General features: G+C 53.3%; 2 protein-coding genes across 6 annotated transcripts; one reads left to right on the forward strand and one right to left on the reverse strand.

Moving 5' to 3' along the window:
- Positions 1–684: 684 nt before the first annotated feature.
- On the forward strand, positions 685–12948 carry MASP2 (mannan binding lectin serine peptidase 2). Of its 2 annotated transcripts, XM_038532037.1 has the most exons (11): positions 685–760; positions 834–1062; positions 1176–1353; positions 1667–1798; positions 3349–3545; positions 3619–3766; positions 6380–6498; positions 7586–7664; positions 8915–9049; positions 9542–9616; positions 10850–12948. In XM_038532037.1, the coding sequence occupies exons 1-11, from the start codon at positions 756–758 to the stop codon at positions 11611–11613; spliced, it is 2061 nt and encodes a 686-aa protein (XP_038387965.1). In that variant the 5' UTR covers positions 685–755; the 3' UTR covers positions 11614–12948. The 2 variants fall into 2 exon arrangements, with proteins under 2 accessions (XP_038387965.1, XP_038387966.1); XM_038532038.1 differs by lacking the exons at positions 3349–3545; positions 3619–3766; positions 6380–6498; ... (2 more) ...; positions 9542–9616; positions 10850–12948 and adding an exon at positions 2350–2466 and having other exon boundaries at positions 690–760.
- Positions 10001–22396, reverse strand: TARDBP (TAR DNA binding protein). 4 transcript variants are annotated; one of them, XR_005356200.1, is made up of 8 exons: positions 22283–22396; positions 21778–22030; positions 19066–19229; positions 17551–17691; positions 16653–16823; positions 16134–16260; positions 15052–15191; positions 10001–14320 (listed from the first exon to the last, which is right to left on the reverse strand). XR_005356200.1 is itself a non-coding variant. In XM_038532040.1 (7 exons), exons 2-7 carry the CDS (start codon positions 22013–22015, stop codon positions 15136–15138), a joined length of 897 nt encoding a protein of 298 aa, XP_038387968.1. In that variant the 5' UTR covers positions 22016–22030; positions 22283–22396; the 3' UTR covers positions 14341–15135. The 4 variants fall into 4 exon arrangements, 2 of the variants coding, with proteins under 2 accessions (XP_038387968.1, XP_038387967.1); XR_005356201.1 differs by having other exon boundaries at positions 10060–13262; XM_038532040.1 differs by lacking the exon at positions 10001–14320 and having other exon boundaries at positions 14341–15191.
- Between the last annotated feature and the right edge of the window lie 561 nt (positions 22397–22957).

The following is a 22957-nucleotide window of genomic DNA, read 5'->3' on the forward strand; positions in this document are numbered from 1 at the left end:
ACCGCGGGGGCCGCCCAGCCCTTCGCTGCCAGAAGGTTCCCAGGGGGCGTCCTTCCCCCTGGTCCAGGCTGAGGGTCCGAGCCAGGGGTTTCAGGCCAGGGGGGGTCCAGGGTCAGGGGGGTCCAGGCCAGGGGACGCCGGCCCAGGGACAGGGGCTGCCGGCTTCTCGGACTGGAATCGGGGGGAGGCTGGGCCTCGACATTCGTTCCTTCGCGCTCGGCCCTGTGCTCATCACGCGTCCCTGCGCCTTGGTGGGGCCTCGTCCCAGCTGCCCGGGCTCCCGCGGGGGTCGGGGCGGGACCGGGGGGCGGCAGCTTCCGGCGCTCCGGGGAGGACTTGGGGCCTTGGCGATTCCCGAGCCAGTTCCCGATTCCCCTGCCGACCTGGAGTCGCTTCCCGAGGCCGGTCCCCCCCCCCCTCCGTGTCCATCGTTTCCCAGTTTCCGAGTGGTGACGCCGCCTCCCACCCCGTGTCCCCGTCCGTGTCCCGGGGGGGAAGTCGACGCAGGAGGGGGAGCAGAGGCGCCTGTGCCCACCTGCACCCAGAAGCTCGGCCCGCCTTGACCGTGGCCCCCACCCCGCGGCCTCGGGAGGCCCACCGGGGGCTCGTGGCCCGGGTCCAGCCCCCGCCTCCCAGCGCCCCCTGTCCCCACGCCTGACACGGGCCTGCGGGGTCACGGGGCCAGTTCCTGGAATCCCAGGCAGCCCGGCGCTGGGCAAACAGGGCAAAGGTGAGGCACCGAGCGCCGCGGGACCATGAGGTGAGCGGCCCGGGGTCCCCCGCGGGTGGGGGCTCCCCGCGCCCCCCGCGGCCCTCACGCGCCCCGCCCGCAGGCTGCTGCTCTTCCTGGGCTTGCTGTGCGGCTGGGCGGCCGCCGCCCCGGGCCCTGCGTGGTCGCAGCCCCTGTTCGGCCGCCTGGCGTCCCCCGGCTTCCCCGGGGCCTACGCCAACCACCAGGAGCGGCGCTGGGCCCTGACGGCGCCCCCCGGCTACCGCCTGCGCCTCTACTTCACCCACTTCCACCTGGAGCTCTCCTACCTGTGCGAGTACGACTTTGTCAAGGTGCCGCCGGGTGACCGCGACCCTGTGGGCGGGGACGGGGGCCTGGGAGCGGGGGGGCGGGGGGGGGAGGTCAGGGGGAGACCACCAGCACCGCCCCCCGCGACCCCCCGCAGCTGAGCTCAGGGACCGAGGTGCTGGCCACGCTGTGCGGCCAGGAGAGCACGGACACCGAGCGGGCCCCGGGCAACGACACCTTCCGCTCGCCGGGCTCCAGCCTGGACGTCACCTTCCGCTCCGACTACTCCAACGAGCAGCCCTTCACGGGCTTTGAGGCCTTCTATGCGGCAGAGGGTGAGGCGGGGGAGGGGGCGGGAGGGGTGAGACCTCGGGAGGCCGCGCGGGACCCGCTGGCACCGGGTCACAGCCCCGCTCGGCCGTCTGACCGCGGCTCCTGCCGCCCACTGGCGCGGTGACCACGAGCGGGACACTTGGGCTCCTGCATCCACCGCCCGGGGGGTGTCCTCGGGGCCATGTGCCGACCTGGGCCCGTAAAAGGCTTGGCCGCACGGCAGCCACCTTCGGGCACGAGCGGACACCTGCCCCCGGGCCCCAGGGCGGCCTCACCCGCCGCCTCTGACCGCCTGGCTGACCTGTCCCCGCCCAGACATCGACGAGTGCCAGGTGTCCCCGGGAGAGGCCCCGCCCTGCGACCACCACTGCCACAACCACCTGGGTGGCTTCTACTGCTCCTGCCGCCAGGGCTACGTTCTCCACAGGAACAAGCGCACCTGCTCAGGTGAGCTGCACCTGCTCGGGGAGCCCGGCTGGGAAGGTGCCCAGCCCCCACCTTGGCCCCAGGCAGCTCCTCAAGGCCACCGCTCTGCCCGGGCGCCTGGAGGGACCACTCCCGCCCCTCTGTCCCCTCCTGCCCGCCCATCTCCACAGCCCCTAGTCCCCCGCCCCCCTTCCCTCCTGGGCTCCCCCTCCTTGCCCCTCAGCGCGCTCGTGGAGTCCCCGTGCTGCCCCGTACCTGTGTCCGGCTCTGGGCCCTGTACTCCCCCTGCCCCCTCGCGCTCCCAGGTGGAGGACTGGGGAACGCGCTGGGCTCAAGCTTCCCGCACAAACCCCCGGGGCGCAGGCCGTGCTCCAAGGGCCCCCCTCGGCCCCTCCCGCCCGCCCCCCCCCGTCCCCCCCCCCCGTTCCCTGCAAGCTCCTGCCAGGTGCCAGGTGCCCCGATGGGCAGCCCGGGGGCCCTGGGGAGGCGGCGGCCCCCAGCCTCGGAGCAGCCCCGCCTGCCCCCTCCGCGTCTCCCCCAGTGTCTCTCCCTGTCTCTGTTCTCTCTTCCAGAGCAGAGCCCCTAGCCTCACGCCGGCTCCCGCCTGGGTCGGGCCGAGATCGATGCCGCCTGCAGCCCCCCCCCCCGCCCCCTCCACGGACCTAACAATAAACCTGCCTCGGCCTCCAGCAGCTGCTTCGTGTCTCGGGTGCCGCGGTGGGGCGAGGGCAGTGGGGTGCGCCCTGGCCCCTCCCCTCCCCCCGTCACGTGGCGTGAGGCTTAGTTGGTGGGACCCCTCCGTGGGGCCACAGGCCGATTTGCCAGAAAGGCTTGCCCAGCACCCCCAGTCCATTATGGAGACGGGCCGAGCTCGCAGGGAGGCCCGAGTGCTCCCCGGTCCCGGGGCCGGAGCCGGGAGCACCCTCGGACGGGCTCCTACGCAGGGGAGGACTCTGGAGCCCGGCCCACGGCACAGAGCCCGGGGGCAGCCACGGGGGCGCGGCCTGGGTCCCCACGTCCCAGCAGCCAGGGGGAGGACAGCCACGCCTCCCTTCTGGAAGCTTCCCCGCTCAGTTCAAACGCCGGCAGCCTGGGGCGGGGCGGGCAGTGGTGCGAGCCGTGGCCCGGGAAGGGGCGTCGGATGTGCTTTGCTCCGCATGAACTTGAAATTCCCTCGACGAACCCCCAGGGCCCGGGCCGGGCGCAGGGTGGGAGGGGAAGGACCCAGGGGGGCCCCTCTGCTCCCCACGGGCACCCCGGAAAGGTGGACCGGCCCGAGCTGGGTGCGGGTGCGCGGGGAGCCCCGCGGAGGGTGAATTTGGGAGTTGCTGGGGGGGGGATGAGGGCGCCCCTCTGTCCTGCCCCCTTGGGGAGTCGACGTCGCTCACTTCTTCACCCCCAGAGCCCCCGGGGGTGTGAGCGGGCCCGGAGCGCGTGCCTCGGAGTGCCGCCCGTTTCAGCCAAAGCCAGGAAGCCCCAGACACTCTAGATGGTTCCTTGGCCCTGGGGTGGGGGGTCCGGTGTGATGTGGTGCCGCGAGCCAACCCGCTCATGGCGGCCCGTCCCCTCAGCCCTGTGCGCAGGTCAGGTCTTCACCGGCCGGTCGGGGGTGCTCAGCAGCCCTGAATACCCGCAGCCGTACCCCAAACTCTCCAGCTGCACCTACAGCATCCGCCTGGAGGAGGGCTTCAGCATCGTCCTGGACTTCGTGGCGCCCTTCGACGTGGAGTCGCACCCCGACGCCCTGTGCCCCTACGACTCCCTCCAGGTCGGCCTCCGGGACCTCGGGCCTCATCCGGCCCTGGAGGGTCCTCGGGTGACACGGCCCTTTGCGCTTTCAGGTCCGAACAGACAAAGAGGAATATGGGCCGTTTTGCGGGACGACGTTGCCCCGGAGGATTGAGACCCAGAGCAGCGCCGTGGCCATCAGCTTTGTGACCGATCAGTCGGGGGAGCACGCGGGCTGGAGGATCCGCTACAGCAGCTCGGGTGAGGGCCGGGGGCGCGGGGCACGGAGGGCTTCTCCCGCCTCTTGGGGTCCTGGGCCGGTCTCAAAGGTACACGGAGAGGGCGGGTCACCGGGAGGCCGGGAGAGCGACGACGCTCCGGGTGGCAGGGCCCGGGGGGCCTCACGGGGAGCTAAAGGCCCAAAGGGAGAGTGAGGCCTGCGGACTCGTGTGTGGGGTTTGCAGAGGACACAGTTGCGGGAAAAAGGAAAGTTACGGCAGGTGTAAACGGGGAACCAGTTTGTTAAGGTGCGTGTGTCGTGCAGACGGGGGAGATCCCCCAGGGACACGGGGACCCAGGACTCGGGCGTCAGGACCGGCTTCAGCTAAAGACAACAGAGAGGAGGGCCTGGGGGAGGGCTGGGGGGGCGGTGAACGGAGGGAAGGTCGCCCGGCCGCCCGCGGGGGGTCGTGGCTGTGCCTAGTGGTCCCCCTGCTACAGGGACGGAGCCGATCTCGCGACACGGACGTTTCCTTTGTGAATAGAAAGTCCCTTTACAAGAGGAGAACTTCTCTGTGTTCAGAGCTTCTCCTGCATCTGCTATTTCTGAAAATATCAGCTCAAAATAACCCTTGCGCCAAAGAGGCACTTTCTGTTTATTTTTTAAAAGATTTTTGTTTATTTGATAGAGAGAGCAAGCCCAGGCGGGGGGGGGGAGGGGGTCGACAGGCAGAGGGAGAGGGAGAAGCAGGCGCCCCCCACGGCCCCCCACGGCCCCCCAGGTGTGGAGCCAGATGCAGGGCTCGATCCCAGGCCCCCCAGATCCTGACCCGAGCTGAAGGCAGATGCTTAGCTGACCGACGCCCCCGGGCGCCCCTGAAGAGGCGGATTTTGGAGTGTGTGTTCCGCTGCCCTTCACGTCCATTCATCAAAAACAAGAAACAAAATTCCACTGAGTAAATCTGAAGATCCGATGGGCTTTATTAAATGATCTGTGGGGATCCCTGGGCGGCTCAGCAGTTTAGCGCCTGCCTTCGGCCCAGGGCGTGACCCCGGGGACCCGGGATCGAGTCCCCCATCGGGCTCCCTGCATGGAGCCTGCTTCTCCTTCTGCCTGTGTCTCTGCCTCTCTCCCTCTCTCTGTGTCTCTCATGAACAAATAAAATCTTAAAAAAAAAACAAAAATCTGTGAATTGGGCAGCATCCCATGTACTCCAAAGGGAGTACATCCAGGAGCTCCAAAGGGAGTTGTACACAATGGAGGGTTTTCATAGGAAGGGAGGTGGGGCAGGGAATTATAAGCAAAAAAAAAAAAAAAGGACTGGGGACTCCTGGGGGGCTCAGCTGCTGAATGTCTGCCTTCAGCTCAGGGCATGATCCTGGGGTCCCGGAATCAAGTTCTGCATTCGGGCTCCCCACAGGGAGCCTGCTTCTCCCTCTGCCTGTGTCTCTCTCTCTGCCTCTCTCTCTCTGTGTCTCTCATTTATTCATTCATGAGAGACAGAGACAGAGAGAGAGACACAGGCAGAGGGAGCCCGACGTGGGACTCGATCCCAGGACTCCAGAATCATGCCCTGGGCTGAAGGCAGCGATAAACCGCTGAGCCACCTGGGCTGCCCTAAAATATTTTTTTAAAAAGAAAGGATTGTTCTGGGCAAGATCACCTTCTCTTAAGGGAAAGAGCACCTCTCCTTTTTTCTTTTTCTTTGGCTCCCTCCCTTCTTGTATCCATCCATCCCTCCATCCATCCATCCTTCCATCCCTCCCTCCCTCCCTCCATCTTTCTCTCTAACCAGCCATCCACCCAGGAAGGTCAGAGCTCAGGTTTGGGTGTCCGGCCACACACCTGTGTCCCAGCTGTGTGATACCGAACCTCTCACATAACTTCTCTGAGCCCTAATGTCCCAACTATTCTAAGTGAGGAAATGTCTCCTTCAAAAGGCGGACACCTGTTTTGCACGGGCTACCGCGGGGAAAGCCCTGGGTGCGGGGTGTGGCACAGGGAAGTGATAATTGGATTATAGGGATTGGAGTAGTTTTTTTAAGTGAGAAAATTGGATTTAAAAAGATTAACCGTGGGGCCACCCCTGTTGGAAATGTGGGAAGGGGCGGGACTGGCCGGGAGGAGGGAGTCCAGCAGGGAGAACACTGTCTCCTGGTCATTCTGGCAAGTCTTTCGCTTTCCCCGTGGTCAGAGCAGTAGGACTTCCACGGCTCAGGTGTGGTTTCGGCGCCCCTCGCAGGGGCATCAGGTTCGCCGGGGGGAAGGGCCAGGACGGGCCTGAGGCCGGTGGGGGCAGGGGGGTGCAGGAGGGAGGCGCGGGCGGCCCGGGGCTGTGCCTGCAGGGGACCAGCTGCTGGAGGGAGAAGGCTGGAGGCCGCAGGGTCAGGGGGAGCGCGGGCCTCTGCGGGCGGCCGTGTGGACCCGGCCCAAGGGCTGTGTGGGGGCCGCCCGCGGCCGCTCCCGCCCGGCGCTCGAGACAGCAGCTCTGCTGCGCGGCCTCGGCCGTCGGCTCGACCCCGGGAGGGGCTGGTCTCGGCTCCCCAGCTTACGGGGGGGGCGGCCACCGAGGCCCAGGGCGCTGGGGGGCCGGGCGCTCCCCTCCGGGGGACACGGTGCCGGTGCCGGTGGCCCTGAGCCCGCGTCCCCCGCAGCTCGGCCCTGCCCCAGTCCCGTGGCGCCGCCTAACGGCCGCATCGCCCCCGTGCAAGCCGAGTACGTGCTGGAGGACCGCGTGGCCGTGTCCTGCGACCCCGGGTACGAGCTGCTCCGGGTAAGTGGCGGCTTCTGGGCCGGCGCCGAGCAGCGCGGGCGGCCGAGGGCCTTCATTCCCGGGCTCGGGCCCTGATCCGAAAGCTTTCCAAAGGCCCAAGTGGAAGCTGCTGATCACCACGGACGCTTCCCTGTGGACGCCGCGCGGCAGCTCGTGGGAGGCGAGGCCGGGGTGCACCTGCTGCGGGCCGCGGGCAACTGCAGGCTGTGAAGTTATAAATAGTGACCTCTGTTCCGGCAGGGGGAGGACAATTTTGAAAAATGCTTAGCATGTTGCTTTAGGGGCGCAGGTGAGAGATTAACGCGTCCTCTTTATGTTCTTCAAAATTGTCACCGAGTCCCAGCGGCAAAAAGTAATAACACGGAAGCGCTGGATAGCGGCCGCTCAGCCCGCCCGCGGAGGGGCCAAGCCACAAAAAAAAAAAAAAAGAAAAAGGCACTTTCCCGGCCTTGCAGAGTGTCTCGCGCAGGCTCCTTCCCGTAGCCCCTGGGACCGCAAACCTCGTCGGTGTCTGATCTGGGAAAGCCCCGCAGCCCGCTGTCCTGTCCTGTGAGGCAGAAAGGCCCCTCCGCCAAGGCGATGTTTCACGGCCTTTAGAGCAAAGCGTCCCCGTGCCCGTGCCCGTGAGCGATGCCAGCAATAAACACGGCGCACCTGTGAAGGCCACCAACGTATTTTTAGTGACTGTCCTCCAGGTAACGGCCAGGGCCTAGAGAAACCCTGGCACTTCTGCTCCCTGTTGGAGGGCGTTGGCCTTCCCCAAACCTCGGCCACCACCGTCGGCACCTTCTGTGAAGAAATGGTGGCAAATGCAGCAGGGTCTCGTGAGGCCTGATTGTCCTTGGATTCGGTGGAAAGCGGGGGACGGTCCTAAATCGCTGCAGAGGCCGACATCCGGTTCCCATGGGGCCAGCGGCACCTTGAAAGGGCGGCTCTAGCCACAGGGGACAGACCCTCGGGGCGTGGGACAAGCGAGCACAGACACCGGGCAGCGGGGGTGCGCCGGGTGCCCAGGGAGCTGCCGCCGGGCACAGGGGGGCGTCGTGGTGGAAACCAGGGAAGTAATGTCCTCTGAACGCTTGTCCAGGGTTCCTCGGCCCTGGAATCCTTCACCGCCGTGTGCCAGAGGGACGGGTCCTGGGACCAGCCGCCGCCGCGCTGCAGCGGTAAGGCCTCGGCCGCCCCCGCGTCCCGCTTCCCCCCGCTGCCGCCGCCTTCTCTCCCACGGGCCGCCAGGGCTCGAATCCCAGCTCCGGGCCTCTCGTGCTCTTACGGGTTCGGATGGGACCACGTAACCAGGCAGAGTGTTGCCTTTGGAAAAGTGTGACCTTTAAAAAACATTTTTCCAAGTGTAAAACATTCGTTGAGGATGGGAAACCGAACGCCAGACCCCCTAATGCCCAGAATGCCACCGTTACCGCGTCCCTCCTCACACACGCCTCGCACACGCGTGTAAACACGTACAGGCACCAGCTGCAGGGACGGGGCTCACCAAGCTGGGGTGAGCGCGGACATTCCCATTCTGTAAGAATCACATCTTTTCAATCTTTTTTTCTTAGAAAATACATGTAAGTTGGAACAAATTCACAAAAACATGGTGAGAGCCTCTTGCCCAAATCCCCAAACTACCACTGAGGACTCGGGGCCCATCCCTCCATTCCGAGGCTGTGTACACGAACCCATTTCACTATTGGTTTGCGCACACTTCGTGCAAAGGCTTCTACACACTGCTAGGGAAGCTGAGTATCTTCCTATCGTGAATTCACACTCACCAGGAGACAGTCGGTTCTTAGTGCGAAGGCGGCAGAGCTGGGAGCCGAGGGCCAGGTCCGCGCCCCGGCTCGGCCTCCGGAGCGGGGCGGCTGCAGCAGCTCACCTACCGGACCAGCCGCACAGCCCCGAAGTTGCGGAAAACTAAGCGTGACCCTTAAAAACGCCCCGAGAAACACATGGGTCTGTAGAGCGGTGCGCGGGGACGGCCGGGGCGTCTGGGCCGCTGCCATGCTCCCGCCGGCAGTGCCCACAGTGGCTCCGTCCCACGAGCGCCCATTCCCACGCGGCGCGAGGTGTCCTAAGTATCTCCGGGGGGAGCCCGAGCAGCGGCCAAGCCCTCGCTGGTGCTGCCGCGCCCAGGCCGCCCCAACTGAGGCCGGGACCGCTTTCCAGGGCCCTGCAGGGCTGCTCAGCGGCCACCTCGAGGCTCCGACCAGGGCGACACGGAGCCCTGAGTGGCTCAAGCCCCTCCCGCTCTGAAGGGCACCCCCGGGGCCCCGCCTATCTGCAGCCAGGCGCTTCCCGACGGGGTGGGGGTGGGGGGGTGGGGCAGGCCTTAAAGTCGTGCCAGGGCAACGACTCCCCGCTTTGGGGAGACGCCCGACGGCGGGGGCCGCGCCGCTCACCGGCCCTCCCGTGCCAGCCGTAGACTGCGGCCCTCCCGACGACCTGCCCGCCGGCCGCGTGGAGTTCCTCACAGGCCCCGGGGTGACCACGTACGGAGCGGGGATCCGCTACCACTGTGACGGGAGCTTCTACGCCATGACCGCGGGCGACGGTGAGCACACCTGGTGGGCGGCGGTCGCTCGCGGGCCCAGGCCCGCACGATCTGAAGATAAACGGGAGCATTTTCGGCCAAGGCCACACAAAAGATTAAAAGGCACTTCTCCCACCCGCTAAGTGAAGTATCACAGCTGAAGTGACTTTAATGTCAATTTGCAGGAATCTGAAAACAGATCTTATCTAGTAAATGACTACTACAAACACACAATATATTCCAAATGGTTTAATTTAACAAGTCAAAACCTTATCATTAAGCACTTGAGATCTTGATACATATTCAAGTTACACGTCTAAAAGGTTTCCACTTTGCAAGCAAACATGGTTAATGCAGAGACCTCCTATTTATGAAATCATGTAAAATGGTTATTCAGACACCTCTATTTCCCACTGATGCTCAAGAATCAACATTTTTCAAGGGGGTATTCAAGCAAATGACAACCACCTTACGCATGCAGTTAAACATTTCTGCTTTTCCAATGATTTGCAGGTAAATATGTGTGTGAGGCTGATGGATTCTGGACGAGCTCCAAAGGAGAAAAATCGCCCCCAGTCTGTGAGCCCGGTAATGGACACGTTTGTACGAGATTCGTAATTGATGGAAAGTAGAAGCGGGTGGGAGACGATAGCGGAGCTTTCTGGGCTTTCGCTGCGGTAGGCAGAAATGAACTTCAGCACTTGGCTCTTAGACCAAGTTGTTATTTCCAAATAATACGTTCTCATTATCCCCCTTCTGGGCGGAGAGGTTGCTAGGTGCTGACTGCGTCATTCATTTGATTATTTCTGACCTTACAACTAGGCAAGCATAAAAAATTAAATGATTTTAAAAATTATCTTGAACCATTTATACATTTATAAACACGAGTTCTGCTGCGGAGCTGCTTTTCTTCTCTGTAAAACTGCTATTAAAACCCAAAGCTAATAACTTCATTATTTCCCTAAGCAATTGTTTTCAATGACATCTAGTCTTTAAACATTAATGCAATTTGCCTTTTAATAGTACTTAAATTTTTTTTTTTTTTTTTTTTACTAGAATTGGCTCTGGAGATATAGTTGAGTTCAGTGATTAAAAAAATCAGAAAGGTAGTAACGTAGTCATTACTCCTGTGTTATCTGGCTCAGTTCAAAGAAAGACCCTACATCGTAGCTGACACAACATCCGCGGGTCCTATCCAAGTTCTCTGCCACAAGGAGAAACACAGTTGTTACGTTAATGAGCAGATACACAGTAAAATTTAGTCTGGAAGAATCAACTAGACCAAAAATAGGAATTCCTGGACCTGGACGTTCCTGGCTACAAGTGCAACATTCTGATTTTTAAAACATTTAGATGTTCAAAGGTGCAAGGAATTTTCAAATCCTGGGATAGCGACTTTAGTTCCTCTTTCCCAGAACTACAAGGTAAATACTTAATTTTACAAGTAGGAAAACAGAAGCAATGAAAAAGGTCACTTCCTTTTACTCTCTAATCACATCACCCAGTACATCAGCTCAGACAATTCCTGTTTGCCCTATTAAGTAATTTTCCCAATCGTGTAGACCAAATTATTTTAGCAAAACAAATTAGTTTCTAAAAGTTAATTTCCACTCACCTCATTTTATGAGGCGCTAATACCAAGAGGTTTTATCGGGTCTTTGAACGGTCTTAGAGCCTCCTCACTTGCCTGTCTAGGTGGACGCCCTAATAACCCCCTGCAACCTCCGGGTGACGTCAGACCCAAATCCAACGTGGCACTAATCGCGGGGAGGTAACGCCCCTGGGTTGCTACAAAGGCTGTGTATCTGCTTCTTTCCCCAGTCTGTGGAGTATCCACTCGCACCACAGAAGGTCGTATATACGGAGGGCAGAAGGCCAAGCTGGGGGACTTTCCCTGGCAAGTCCTGTTGCTGGGCCGGACTACGGCAGCGGGCGCCCTCCTGCGGGACAACTGGATCCTAACCGCGGCCCACGCGGTGTATACACAGAAGGCAGCTGCCTCCTCCTTGGACATCAGGATGGGTGCCCTGAAGAGACTGTCGGCTCAGTACACCCAGGCCCGGGCCGAGGCCATCTTTATACACGAAGGCTACACTCCTGATGCTGGCTTTGACAACGACATAGCACTGATTAAGTTGAAGAACAGAGTTGTAATCAATAGCAACGTCCTGCCTATCTGTCTGCCAAGAAAGGAAGCGGAATCCTTCATGAGGTCAGAGGACATTGGAACCGCATCTGGATGGGGATTGACCCAGAGGGGTTTTCTTGCCAGACACCTAATGTTTGTTGACATACCAATTGTCGACCATCAGAAATGTACCGCTGCGTATGAAAAGCTGTCCTACCCGGGGGGGAGGGTCACGGAGAACATGCTTTGCGCTGGCTTAGAAGGTGGGGGCAAGGACAGCTGCAGAGGGGACAGTGGGGGGGCATTAGTGTTTCTAGACAATGAGACACAGAGATGGTTTGTGGGAGGAATAGTGTCCTGGGGTTCCACTAATTGCGGGGAAGCCAATCAGTATGGGGTGTATACCAAAGTCATTAACTATATTCCCTGGATCGAGAACATAATTAATAATTTTTAATTTGTATGTCTGCATAATCAATTGATTTAATCAACCAATTCTTTAGTTAAAACATCCCTGTAAACGATCTTGGCAGCACTGTGACCGGAGAGACGTGAACACCCCCGACCACCCTACGGGCCAGACGGTCATCACAGGTGCTCCTCACCTGCCAGTTTTCCCACCCCACCCCCACTCTTTGATCCAAGGGGATACAAACGATTAAGTGGCATCACCTTCCCCAATCCAACAGAAACTCACTGGTTAAATCTGCATTTACTTACTTACAAAGTCCAGTCTTTTGTACCGGATATCTACATTTCTATAAACCACCTGTTTGTGTTCTCTACTTCTCCACCATTTGGGGCTGCTTCTCACTGATCTCTAACATGGCTTTGTGTATTATAGCAGTATTGGCGCAGGAATAACCTTGGATGGTGATTTTTTTTTTTTTTTTAAATTGGAAACATCTATACTTTAAGCTTAGGTATTGATCGACTCCCAGGTTTAAAAACCAGTATCACAAATTGGTGAGATACAATTTTTCACTCCTCAAATTGGCAGACGAAGAGAACATGGAACAGCACTATTTCGCATTGTTAAAGAACATCTTCTAAAGGACAATCTGGCAATAGATCTGAAAAGCCTTGACAGCATGCATGGTCTCTGACCTAGTAATTCCAATGTTAATAATTTAATTTAGCTGGGAGGATGTTCGTGGTGCTTGGAAATAACCTAAATAATGTTCACATACAGAAGACAGCGGAATCAAATGTGGCATTTCCTTAAGAAGAAACACATCAGAATTAAATGGTGATATTATTATAGGTAGATCTAGTGGGTTTTTCTCCCCTCTTACAATAAACATGGAAATACTTGGGCACGCTTAACAACAACAGCACAAATCATACAACAGCTGAGTAGAGAACTCACACAGCGAAGAGCTACTCACCTAGTACTCAACAACAAAGGACTCTAATTATCACATACATCATCCTTTTTCCTAAGGACACAATTTAGGTTCTGGTTTAACCTTTAAGATCTCATGTCACTTTCAGTGGATGTTCCCTGGACAAGTTTTAATAGGTGACCTTCAACAAAGGGTTTCATTCTAGCCAAATAATTACCACTCATGTAAAAATTCATCGTGAGTTTTGGCCCAATTTCTGTTGTGCACGTTAAAGGTAACTTTCCATCACCTTTGTCACATATAAAAAAGAAATTGTTTTTTTTTTTTTTTTTCCAGTAAGACTCCAGACACTAAACTGTGGTGGCAACAAATTTTTTATTCAACGGGTTCAAAAAAATCTTGAGAATGAATGCATTGAGATGACCAAATAGACTTTTAAAAACAAATCTTTGCCAAATAGTTTACTTTTAGACTTCTTTTTCTTTTCTTTTCTTTTTTTTTTTTTAAGTTTTTAGGGTAGAATTAAATACCCACAGCTACTGGTACCACAAACATGTTAACAGAAGGCTGCTCCACATTGAAAGCCTTCTAAGACTGGTAACTAGATTTACAACAAGTGTAAATAAGGGATTAAAACCATGCCATTGACAAGTGAACTTACCCCTGGGCTCCTTGGAGGCTTGTCAGTTTAGTCTTTGGAGGTCCCCGAATACCATTTTAAGTGTTACCATGTTACTGCTGCTGAGTAATAGTGCAAGTGCTAAAATGCAAAATTCAGATGGTACAGGGTTTGGAAATCATGCAACTTAGATGCAGAAAAAAATTAAAACAACGCAAGATCCTTTTACAGAAGAAACTGAATAACGAAACAACGTGGCGATCACAAGTCTAAAGGACGACTTCATTTCTAAAAGTTTAAAACACGTAACTTGCAAAATGACAAACCTATTTATCATACTCTAATCAGATAAGGGCATCAGGTAAAACTACCAACACAAAAACTGTTAACATTCTTCCATCAGAAAACAAGCTCAACTCTCACAGTAGTTACATAAAAAGTACAACAGAGGATCAATAGATTATTGCTTTCACATTCTTCACAATGCGTCGTGAGAGTCTAATCTGAGTTTGTAAACGATTTTGTCCAACATTCCTTCCTCTATTCCCCCACCTGTGGAGGACAGAGCCCACTCCACTTAACACTTCCAGACAGACGACCCACCCTGCTAGTTCTTAAAGCTATCAGGCTTTGTAATGGATTTCAGGCACAAGATAATTTGTGGTTTCTTCTACTTTATCCCTACTGCAATTAATTCCACTTTTCAAATCCCAAACTCGAAAGGTGCTGGTATTCCCTTCTTTTCGACTGCTATGCTTTGCTACAAAGCATTTCAAAATAATTAACATTGTTTTTTTCTCACTCCCCCAAATAAGAATATTTTTAGAAGGCAGGATTCCCAATGGAGGTTTATACAGGCCATGTAAATAGAACATCACCCAAATGCACAGAGGCACTAATAAAAAGCTGGAGGGTACTGCTTACCATTTTAGGTGTGGTCACCCAGACTTATTAAAAACTAGATTTAAAAAGAAAAAAAAAAAAACTTTTCGCTTTGGACAATGCAAGAACAAATAGCAATTAAGTCTGGGTATCAGGTGTCAATGCATGACAGGTGATGAATCCATTTGACTTGAGACAACTTTTCAAATAAGTTTATTTGAAGCAAAATAAACTATTGCCAAGAAACTTTATGAAAGTTCCATCTCAAAAGGGTCAAAAAAGGGGAATTAACTGCTATGAATTCTTTGCATTCAGGGCTGCAAAACAAAGACACATATTATTTAAATCAGTTTTATTTAAGAATTTCCAACATTGACAACTCTTATAAAAAGCATCCAAGCACAGGACACAGAACTGCCTCAGACAGCATTCTTAGGGGAGCTAACAGACATTAGGACTTCCACCCTTCTGTGCGACACCCCGAGCTCACTGGTGAACTCTGCTTCCAAGTACTCCTGCAAAGCACACCACAAGCTCAGTCCATGTTCTCAACCCACCAGCTTCAGGTCACATGAGCACACTTACAGATCAGTAACAGAGGAGAACACACACCATACAGCATTCACAGCCGTTGACAAAGGGGTGGGGAAGTACAAGTATCGTTTCACTTAACACATTCAACTAACGTGGGTTACCTAGGAACAAAACTCACTGAAAGTCTTCCAACAGATGTGGATGTCCTTTGAATGCAAAAACATTCGTACATTATTTGCTATCATTGCTCTCTGCACACTCTCTCACCAAAGCCACAGGATTGAGAGACACATCTCGCCAAGTTAAAAAATATCCATTATGCACCACCAAGTCTCTGCACGCGCTCTCGCCTTTTCTCGCTCATACTCGCCTTTCATGCCTCGGCACCACCATCAATCCCACACAAGGTTTCAAAAGTTCAAACAGCCTTCTGGTTCCATATCACAGCCTTGCGTTCATAGCGTTGATACGACTCCATGAAATAAAGAGTAGCGGATAAAAATGGGACACCCACCGTCAAAGACGCGGCCTGTGCAGCGTGCTGACGAGTTCTTGAATGAGAAAGCGTGCAGACAGAAGTATTCCTATGGCAGAACATTTACAGCACTACTTTCAATGAAGTGCTTCTTCCATAAACATTTGAAATGAGATGAACTGCAGAGATTAAATGAAGGCTTCATATTGTACTTTTGCATGTGAAGGGAGACAAGTGTTAAAAAAACAAAAACAAAAACAAAAGAACCAAACACTGTGACACCATGATCTCCAAAAAGGAGATTTTCCTAAGGGAGAAATCCATATGGTGGGGTTCAAATTAAAACAAGGAGAAAAGAATGTAGTTCTAATCAATGGTTTCCATTTGAACATGCAAAGAATTCACTTGACAAGTCCAGGGATAAAAGATTACAGGAGAAACCTTTTGATATCAATTGTAGTGTGTTGGTTTTTACCCATCAGGCAAACAGCAGTTCACTTTCAAACACTCAATATTTCAACCCTTTATGTAACAAAACTTATAAAATTCCTTTAGCTTTTCCTCTTTTTCTAAAGAAAAATGTCAAAAATACTGCTGAATATACTCCACACTGAACAAACCAATTTTGAAAATTCTTAGTACATATGTATTTTACAATATACTTACCATGTGTTTAGAAAAATTTGAATTCCCACCAGTCTCTACCAACCCCACTGTCTACATCCCCCAGCCAGAGGATTTAGAATCCATGCTTGAGCCAAAGCCTCCATTAAAACCGCTGCCTGACCCTGCATTTGATGCGGATCCCCAACCAATCGCTGCACCTGAATTAGAACCGCTATAGGAATTATTTCCAGAACCAAAGGCCTGATTTGGCTCCCTCTGCATGTTGCCTTGGCTTTGGTTGTTACCGGATGGGCCTGACTGGTTCTGCTGACTGGCTAACATGCCCATCATGCCCCAGCTGCTCTGCAGCGCTGCCTGGGCCGCAGCCATCATAGCTGGATTAATGCTAAAAGCACCAAAGTTCATCCCTCCACCCATATTACTACCTTGATTGTTTCCCAAACCAGCTCCACCCCCTCTACTGTTACCAAATCCACCCTGATTCCCAAAGCCACCTGGATTACCACCAAATCTTCCACTTCTTTCTAACTGTCTATTGCTATTGTGCTTAGGTTCAGCATTGGATATATGTACGCTGATTCCTTTAATGATCAAGTCCTCTCCACAAAGAGACTGGGCAACCTATAAGAAATAAGGGGTGTAAATAAAGGAGATTAAACCACTGACTCACACAGCAAAAGTAGCAATAACACTTAAGATTTCAAGCCATTGACTAAGCTGGAGAAAAAATTAGCAACAAACGCTCACTTAATTTAAATGCATAAAATCGCCTTTAGCTCTAGTAAGACAACAGGGATTTTTCACCTTATTTTCAAAAGATGTAAAACAACACTCCCAGTTAAATGCCAGGTACTGAAGAAATATCTCAAGTGTCTATCACAACTATGTAAACCTACATATCCCACAGCTCACAAGGCCAGAGAGCTCAGCTAAGGATGGCAATTAGCGGGGTGGGAGAAATTCAAGACAAATTACCTAAATAGCTGGGACAAAATTATTAAAGAGAAAAATACCTGATCATCTGCAAATGTAACAAAGGCAAAGGCCCTGAACGGTTTGGGAATGAAGACGTCTACCACTTCTCCGTACTGGCAGAAGAACTGCCGCAGCTCGTCGGCGGTCATGTCCTCCGTACAGCGCCCAACAAACACCTTCCTACTTCTCAGAGGCTCATCTGGGCTTTGCTGGTCAAATCGAAAGAAAAGAAGAACATGAAAAGTATTTTATGAGTGATGAAGAGCATTATATGATAGAGGATATAACAAAAGCTACCTGCCTTTTCTATCATTAAAAAGTAGGTACATTCTTAGTTTTCTGCGTTAGCACTTCTCTTTAAGACTTCAGGGAAGAATAATATTTACTTTTCAAGAGACCTTATTTTTAAGTAATCTCTACACCCAGTGTGGGGTTTGAACCCACAATCTCGAGATCAAGAGTCACTCGCTCTACTGACTGAGCCCGTCAGGTGCCCCCAACGCTTTAAAGTTTAAAGTTCAAGACCGTGTGTTTGGATTAAGCAAAGTCAATGACAGAAATGCCCTGGTAAAGATGCTCACTCTCCAAATCAGGCTTGCCTGCCTGGAACAAGTCAGGCCATCCCGACAAGATTACCGGATTCTAGCTGTCCTTGAATTTTAACACGTAACTACCCAAGAATCTGTTTGCTCACTAGAAATAACAATAAAATGAACAAACTTTTAGTTTCAAGGGGGAATAAACTAAACCTTTCAAACATAAGATATTCGGCATGCATCACAATCATACGGTTTTATTAACAAGGCAAAAGGCTTCAGGACTACATCCTGCCACCACCTTTTCCAAGGGCATTTTGTGCAACATTTTACAGTGTCTTCCTTCTAAGGGAGTTTGTCAGCAAAAATTCCCAAAGTATGGGGAAAAGAGCAAAAATACCTTAGAATTAGGAAGTTTACAATCACACCACCGTCCATCTATCATATGTCGCTGTGACATTACTTTAACCTGGGTTTCATACTCCGTAAAACGAACAAAGCCAAACCCCTTTGAATGACCAGTTTTAATATCTTTCTTGACCTAGGGGGGGAAAAAAAAATCACTGAAATTTACTAGAACCACACACACAACCAAATCAGTTTCTTGAGAATTTCAATGGCTTCACTTTGATGGAGCTGCTTAATTAAAACTTAAACCAAATTATTCTTGAGGTAAAAGCAACAGGAGGGTAATAAACGTCAAATCCAGATCATGTAATAATCATGTTACAGAATTTTAACAATGTTTTAGAATCCTAAAATAAATTAGATCTAATGTCTACAAATCTTAAGTGGGAAAGGCAGAAAATAAGTGGATTTTTAAAAAAGTTATTTTTTTATCAGAAGATTTTATTTATTTGAAAGAGAAAGCATGAGTAGGGGGGAGGAGCAGAGGGGGAGGAAGAAGCAGGCTTCCTGCTGAGCAGAGCCCCACTTGGGGCTCAATCCCAGGACCCCAGGATCACAACCTAAGCCCAAGGCAAATGTTCCAATTGACTAAGCCATCCAGGCACCCTTAAAGTTATTTATTTTAGTAATCCCTACACCCAGTGTGGGGCTCCAACTCCTGACCCTGAGATCAAGAGTCACATGCTTCCTGGACTGAGCCAGCCAGGCACCCTCCCCACCCCACTTTAATAGTAAGTGTTTTTTAATCTCCCAGCAATTTAAGTTAAAAAGAAACAGGCTAATGTCACCTTCTTCCCTTAAGCCCTTATGCAGTACGGTTTTATTAACAATAAAGGCAAAAATACAGGATATATGTGTAAAGAGAAAGAATATAACCCAAATTTTGTCTGTTTTTTTGTTTAGGTAGGCTCTAGGACCAATACAGGGCTTGAACTCCTATAACTCTGAGATCAAGAGTCATGTGCTGGGTAGCTCTGGTGGCGCAGCAGTTTAGCACCGCCTGCAGCCCGGGGTGTGATCCTGGAGTCCCCGGATTGAGTTCCACATCGGGTTCCCTGCATGGAGCCTGCTTCTCCCTCTGCCTGTGTCTCTGCCTCTCTCTCGCTTTCTCTGAATGAATAAATAAATAAATCTTAAAAAAAAAAAAAAAAAAAAAAGAGTCATGTGCTCTACCCACTGAGCCTGCTAGGGGCCCCAACCCATATTTCTTTTCAGGATCCCTTATGTGCATGTAATAAATATTAAAAATACTGTCTGCTGGGAAAGCCTGGGTGGCTCACTGGTTGAACTCAGGACGTCTCAGGATGGAGCCCCGCATCGAGCTCCCTGCAGGGAGCCTGCTTCTCCCTCTGCCTATGTGTCTGCCTCTCTGTGTGGCTCTCATGAATAAATAAAGTCTTTAAAAACAAATTACTGTCTGCTGAGCATGAAGGGCAGTGTTACCAAACTATAAGAGTTCTGGATGTTCATTCACCAGAAGAAATTATTATATAAAATCAAAGTTTACCTGAACCATAAGAACTTCTCCAAAGGTACTAAAATATTCTTTTAGATCCTGTTCAGTCGTTTTCCACGGAAGACCCAACACTATTAAATCAGAAGTTTTCTGGACAGCTCTTTTCACTTTCACTGCTGAAGAAGCATCTGTCTCATCCATTTTTCTTTTGTTATCTAAACAAAATGAGAAACCTTTCAGAACTCCTCATGTAACAGGTCTAAGAACACATTAACCCCTACACCTAACAACGATAAGCAAAAAGATGATGAGCTCTCAAAGACCGACAGAGGGACTAAGGAAGTGGCTGAGGGGCTTTGCTGGTGCAAAGAAAGGGACTCCCACTTCGGGTTTTGTGATATCTCCAGGTTATGATGATCTGTTCTCCTCTCTCAAAAGGTACATCACAACAAAAATGATTCTACTTCATTTGACTTTATAAAAGTCACATACCAAAAATGATCAAACTTTTATCCCCTGCTGTGGATTTAAGAGTGATTTCAATTTTCTTCCTTTTAATTCATGTTGATTTTGTAGTTAAAAAAATCTTGGGTTATTTTAAAAAACCTGTATTTGTAAAGGAAAAGGAAGCACTAAATAGACATTAAAAAAAAAATAGACTTTAGGGTGCCTGGGTGGCTCAGTTGATTAAACATCTGCCTTTGGCTCAGGTCATGATCCGAGGGTCCTGGGACAGAGCCTTGTACCGGGTTCCCTGCTCAGCAGAGTCCATTGCTCTCTCTCCCTCTGCCCCCCTTCACCGTATTTGTGCGCTTTCCCCTGCACTCTCAACTAAGCAAATAAAATCTCTAAAGTATATTAATTAAAAATGGGCTTACTTATTTTTTTAAGTATTTTATTTATTTATTCCTGAGAGAGAGACGCACAGACACAGGCAGAGGGAGAAGCAGGCTCCACGCAGTGAGCCTGACGTGGGACTCAATCCTGGGTCTCCAGGATCATGCCCTGGGCTGAACGTGGCCCTAAACCGCTGAGCCACCAGGGCTGCCCTGGACTTTATTTTTTATTTTTTTAATTTTTATTTATTTATTTATGATAGTCCCACAGAGAGAGAGAGAGAGAGAGAGAGGCAGAGACACAGGCAGAGGGAGAAGCAGGCTCCATGCACCGGGAGCCCGACGTGGGATTCGATCCCGGGTCTCCAGGATCGCGCCCTGGGCCAAAGGCAGGCGCCAAACCGCTGCGCCACCCAGGGATCCCTGGACTTTATTTTTTAAAGCAGTTTTAGGTCCACAGCAAAATGGAAAGGAAAGGAGAGATTTCCCAACACGCCCCTTTACCTCCGCAGGTGCATAGCTTCCCCCATTATCCATATCCGCCCCATCCAGGACAGTACAGTTTGTTACAACTGATGAACCTACACTAACACATCATCTAAAAAACGTCTTAAATTTGGATAAGTATTAATCTACAGCCAATGGCTCAAGAAAGAGCATACTAAAAAAACCCAAGCTGATGCTGTTAAAAGAAAGATAGTCTCAAAGTCTAAGTCAAGGTCTTGAACGCTAAGCAAGTAATACACTTTGTTGCAACATCAAGTTATAATAAAAGTAACACATAGATCAACTAAAGCAACTTGTTACTGCTAAAATGTGCTTACTTCCTTGGCAACCTTCACGTTTCCTTTTTTTTTTTTTAGGTTTACAACATCAGTGACAACAGGCAGTGAGAAAATAAGACCAAATCCCCAAATTTTAATTGCACTAGTTCAGGATCTGGGTGATTGCAACTGATATTCACTTAAGGAGGGAAAAGTCAGATTAACCGAATGAATGGTAGAAGCCTACAGGGACAAAACCCAGAAATGTCGGGGCACTTCAAAAGAACCTACTCACTACTACAGACTGATCGTGGCAAAAGTATTCTTAGTAGCTCCTTAAGTTTGGCATTACCGGGCGACACTTGCTCAGATAATCAAAGACACAGTTTTTATCTCTAAAAAAAAAAAAAAAAAAGAGGGATCCCTGGGTGGCGCAGTGATTTGGCGCCTGCCTTTGGCCCAGGGCACGATCCTGGAGACCCGGGATCGAATCCCACATCGGGCTCCCGGTGCATGGAGCCTGCTTCTCCCTCTGCCTGTGTCTCTGCCTCTCGCTCTCTCTCTCTGTGACTATCATAAATAAATAAAAATTTAAAAAAAAAAAAAAAAAAAAGTGGGGATTCCTGGGCAGCTCAGTGGTTTAGCGCCTGCTTTAGGCCCAGGGTGTGATCCTGGAGACCCGGGATCGAGTCCCGCATCGGGCTCCCTGCATGGAGCCTGCTTCTCCCTCTCTCTCTTCTCTGTGTGTTTATCATAAGTAAGTCTTAAAAATAAGAAACTGTTCTGTATTTCCAATTTCCATCAATTAATTTAGCGGCATTCCAAACCAGTCTGACAGCAGCGTTTAAAGAAGTACTTGAAGGCAGCCCGGGGTGGGGGGGGGGGCGCTCAGCGGTTTCGTGCCGCCTTCAGCTCAGGGCGTGACCCCGGGGGGGGGGGGGGGGGTCCCGGGATCGAGTCCCGCGTCGGGCTCCCCGCATGGAGCCTGCTCCTCCCTCCGCCTGTGTCTCTGCCCCTCTCTCTCTCTGCGTCTCATGAATAAATGAATAAGTAAGATCTCCGAAGGAAAAAACAAATAATAACGAATGAAGAAGAACCCGGGCCGCTTGCGCGTCCGGGCCCGACCCCGTGCCCCCAGCGCCGCAGGGCCCAGGGCTGCGAACCTTTGGGGTAGTTGACCACGTACACCAGGTTGCCCCAGCCGGCGTCGGGGGCGTGCAGGATCCCCTCCACCAGCCGCACGCCCCGCATGCACTGGGACACCGGGTTCCGGTAGCGCAGCCCGCACGCCCCGGGGAACTGGGCGGTGACGGTGGACAGCAGCACGGTGCCGTCATCCTCCGACGGGATCTCGATGGGCTCGTCGTTCTCGTCCTCCGTCACCCGAATGTACTCGGACATCTTCTCTTTATGGCTCTGAAACGGGGAAGATCAACACCCGTGACGCACGCCCGTGTCCGAGCAACCGTTTCCCGCCCCCGGCTCACCGCGCGCGTCGGGGCTCCAGGGCCTCCGGGGAACGCGGCCGGCGCTCCAGGTCGTGCCGGGGCCCTCCTCCCGGCAGCCCCCGCGCGGCCCGGCGCCCCCCGGCGCCCCGCCCCCCCCCCCCAGGCCCGGCCCCGCCGCTCCCTCCCCGGGCGGGCGCCGCGACAGGCGTCCGCGACTCACCCGCGAGCCCGCGGCTGGGAGGCCCGACACGGAAACCGGAGCAGCGACCGACCCGCGAGCAGCCCCGCGACCGCTTCGCTCCCACAAAATGGCGCCAGGGCCGCCGCCTCCCCCCGCCGCCGTCGTCCTGTCCCACCGGCCCCGCGTCCGGAGGGGGGGCGGCCGCGCGGGGCCACGACGACCGCCTCCCCGGAGGCCGGGGGCTCCCGCTCGCAGGCCGGGAGGGCGGCGCGCACCGAAAGGCCGCAGGAACGCCAGCACCGGGGCCAGAAACGCTGAAAATTGAGAAAACGCGGAGGCCCAGGCCGTCGGCTCCCCCCACGCAGCGTGACAGATGGTCTCGCCCGACCAACCGTCGGCCCCCGGTCCCGGCCCGAGCTCGCGCACTCTGAAAGTGCGCGAGACTAGCGCGGGGGCGTGGCCAGGCGGCGCGGGGCGGGGCCAGAGGGCGTGGCCGTGGGCGGGGCCACGCCGCACGGGGGCGTGGCCAAGCACGGGCGGGGAGCCGGGCCTTCGGGAGGCTTGAGCCAGGCACCCTTTGTTTAAGCAGCCAGGTGGGTGCATCCTCTCCGCCCTCCCCCAGGCAACCTCCACACCTGGGAGCAATGACTTTGTTTCAAATAAACAAATGACAGCGCCTGCGACGTACCAGGTGTTCTGTGAGTCCTTAGAGAT

Source organism: Canis lupus, chromosome 2, assembly GCF_011100685.1.
Source record: "Canis lupus familiaris isolate Mischka breed German Shepherd chromosome 2, alternate assembly UU_Cfam_GSD_1.0, whole genome shotgun sequence".
NCBI lineage: Eukaryota > Metazoa > Chordata > Mammalia > Carnivora > Canidae > Canis > Canis lupus.

Bases quoted from the DNA above. Each gene is read 5' to 3' on its own strand.
- TARDBP (XM_038532039.1), bottom strand. From the start codon at position 22,015: ATGTCCGAGTACATTCGGGTGACGGAGGACGAGAACGACGAGCCCATC. The intron at 16,824-17,550 runs GTATTTTTGCTC...CGATTTGACCAG, and splicing joins GTAAACTTCCTAATTCTAAG to CAAAGCCCAGATGAGCCTCT. The intron at 16,261-16,652 runs GTATTTTTCTCT...TATTTCTTATAG, and splicing joins TTACATTTGCAGATGATCAG to GTTGCCCAGTCTCTTTGTGG.
- MASP2 (XM_038532037.1), top strand. The intron at 3,546-3,618 runs GTCGGCCTCCGG...TTGCGCTTTCAG, and splicing joins GCCCCTACGACTCCCTCCAG to GTCCGAACAGACAAAGAGGA. The intron at 7,665-8,914 runs GTAAGGCCTCGG...CTCCCGTGCCAG, and splicing joins GCCGCCGCCGCGCTGCAGCG to CCGTAGACTGCGGCCCTCCC.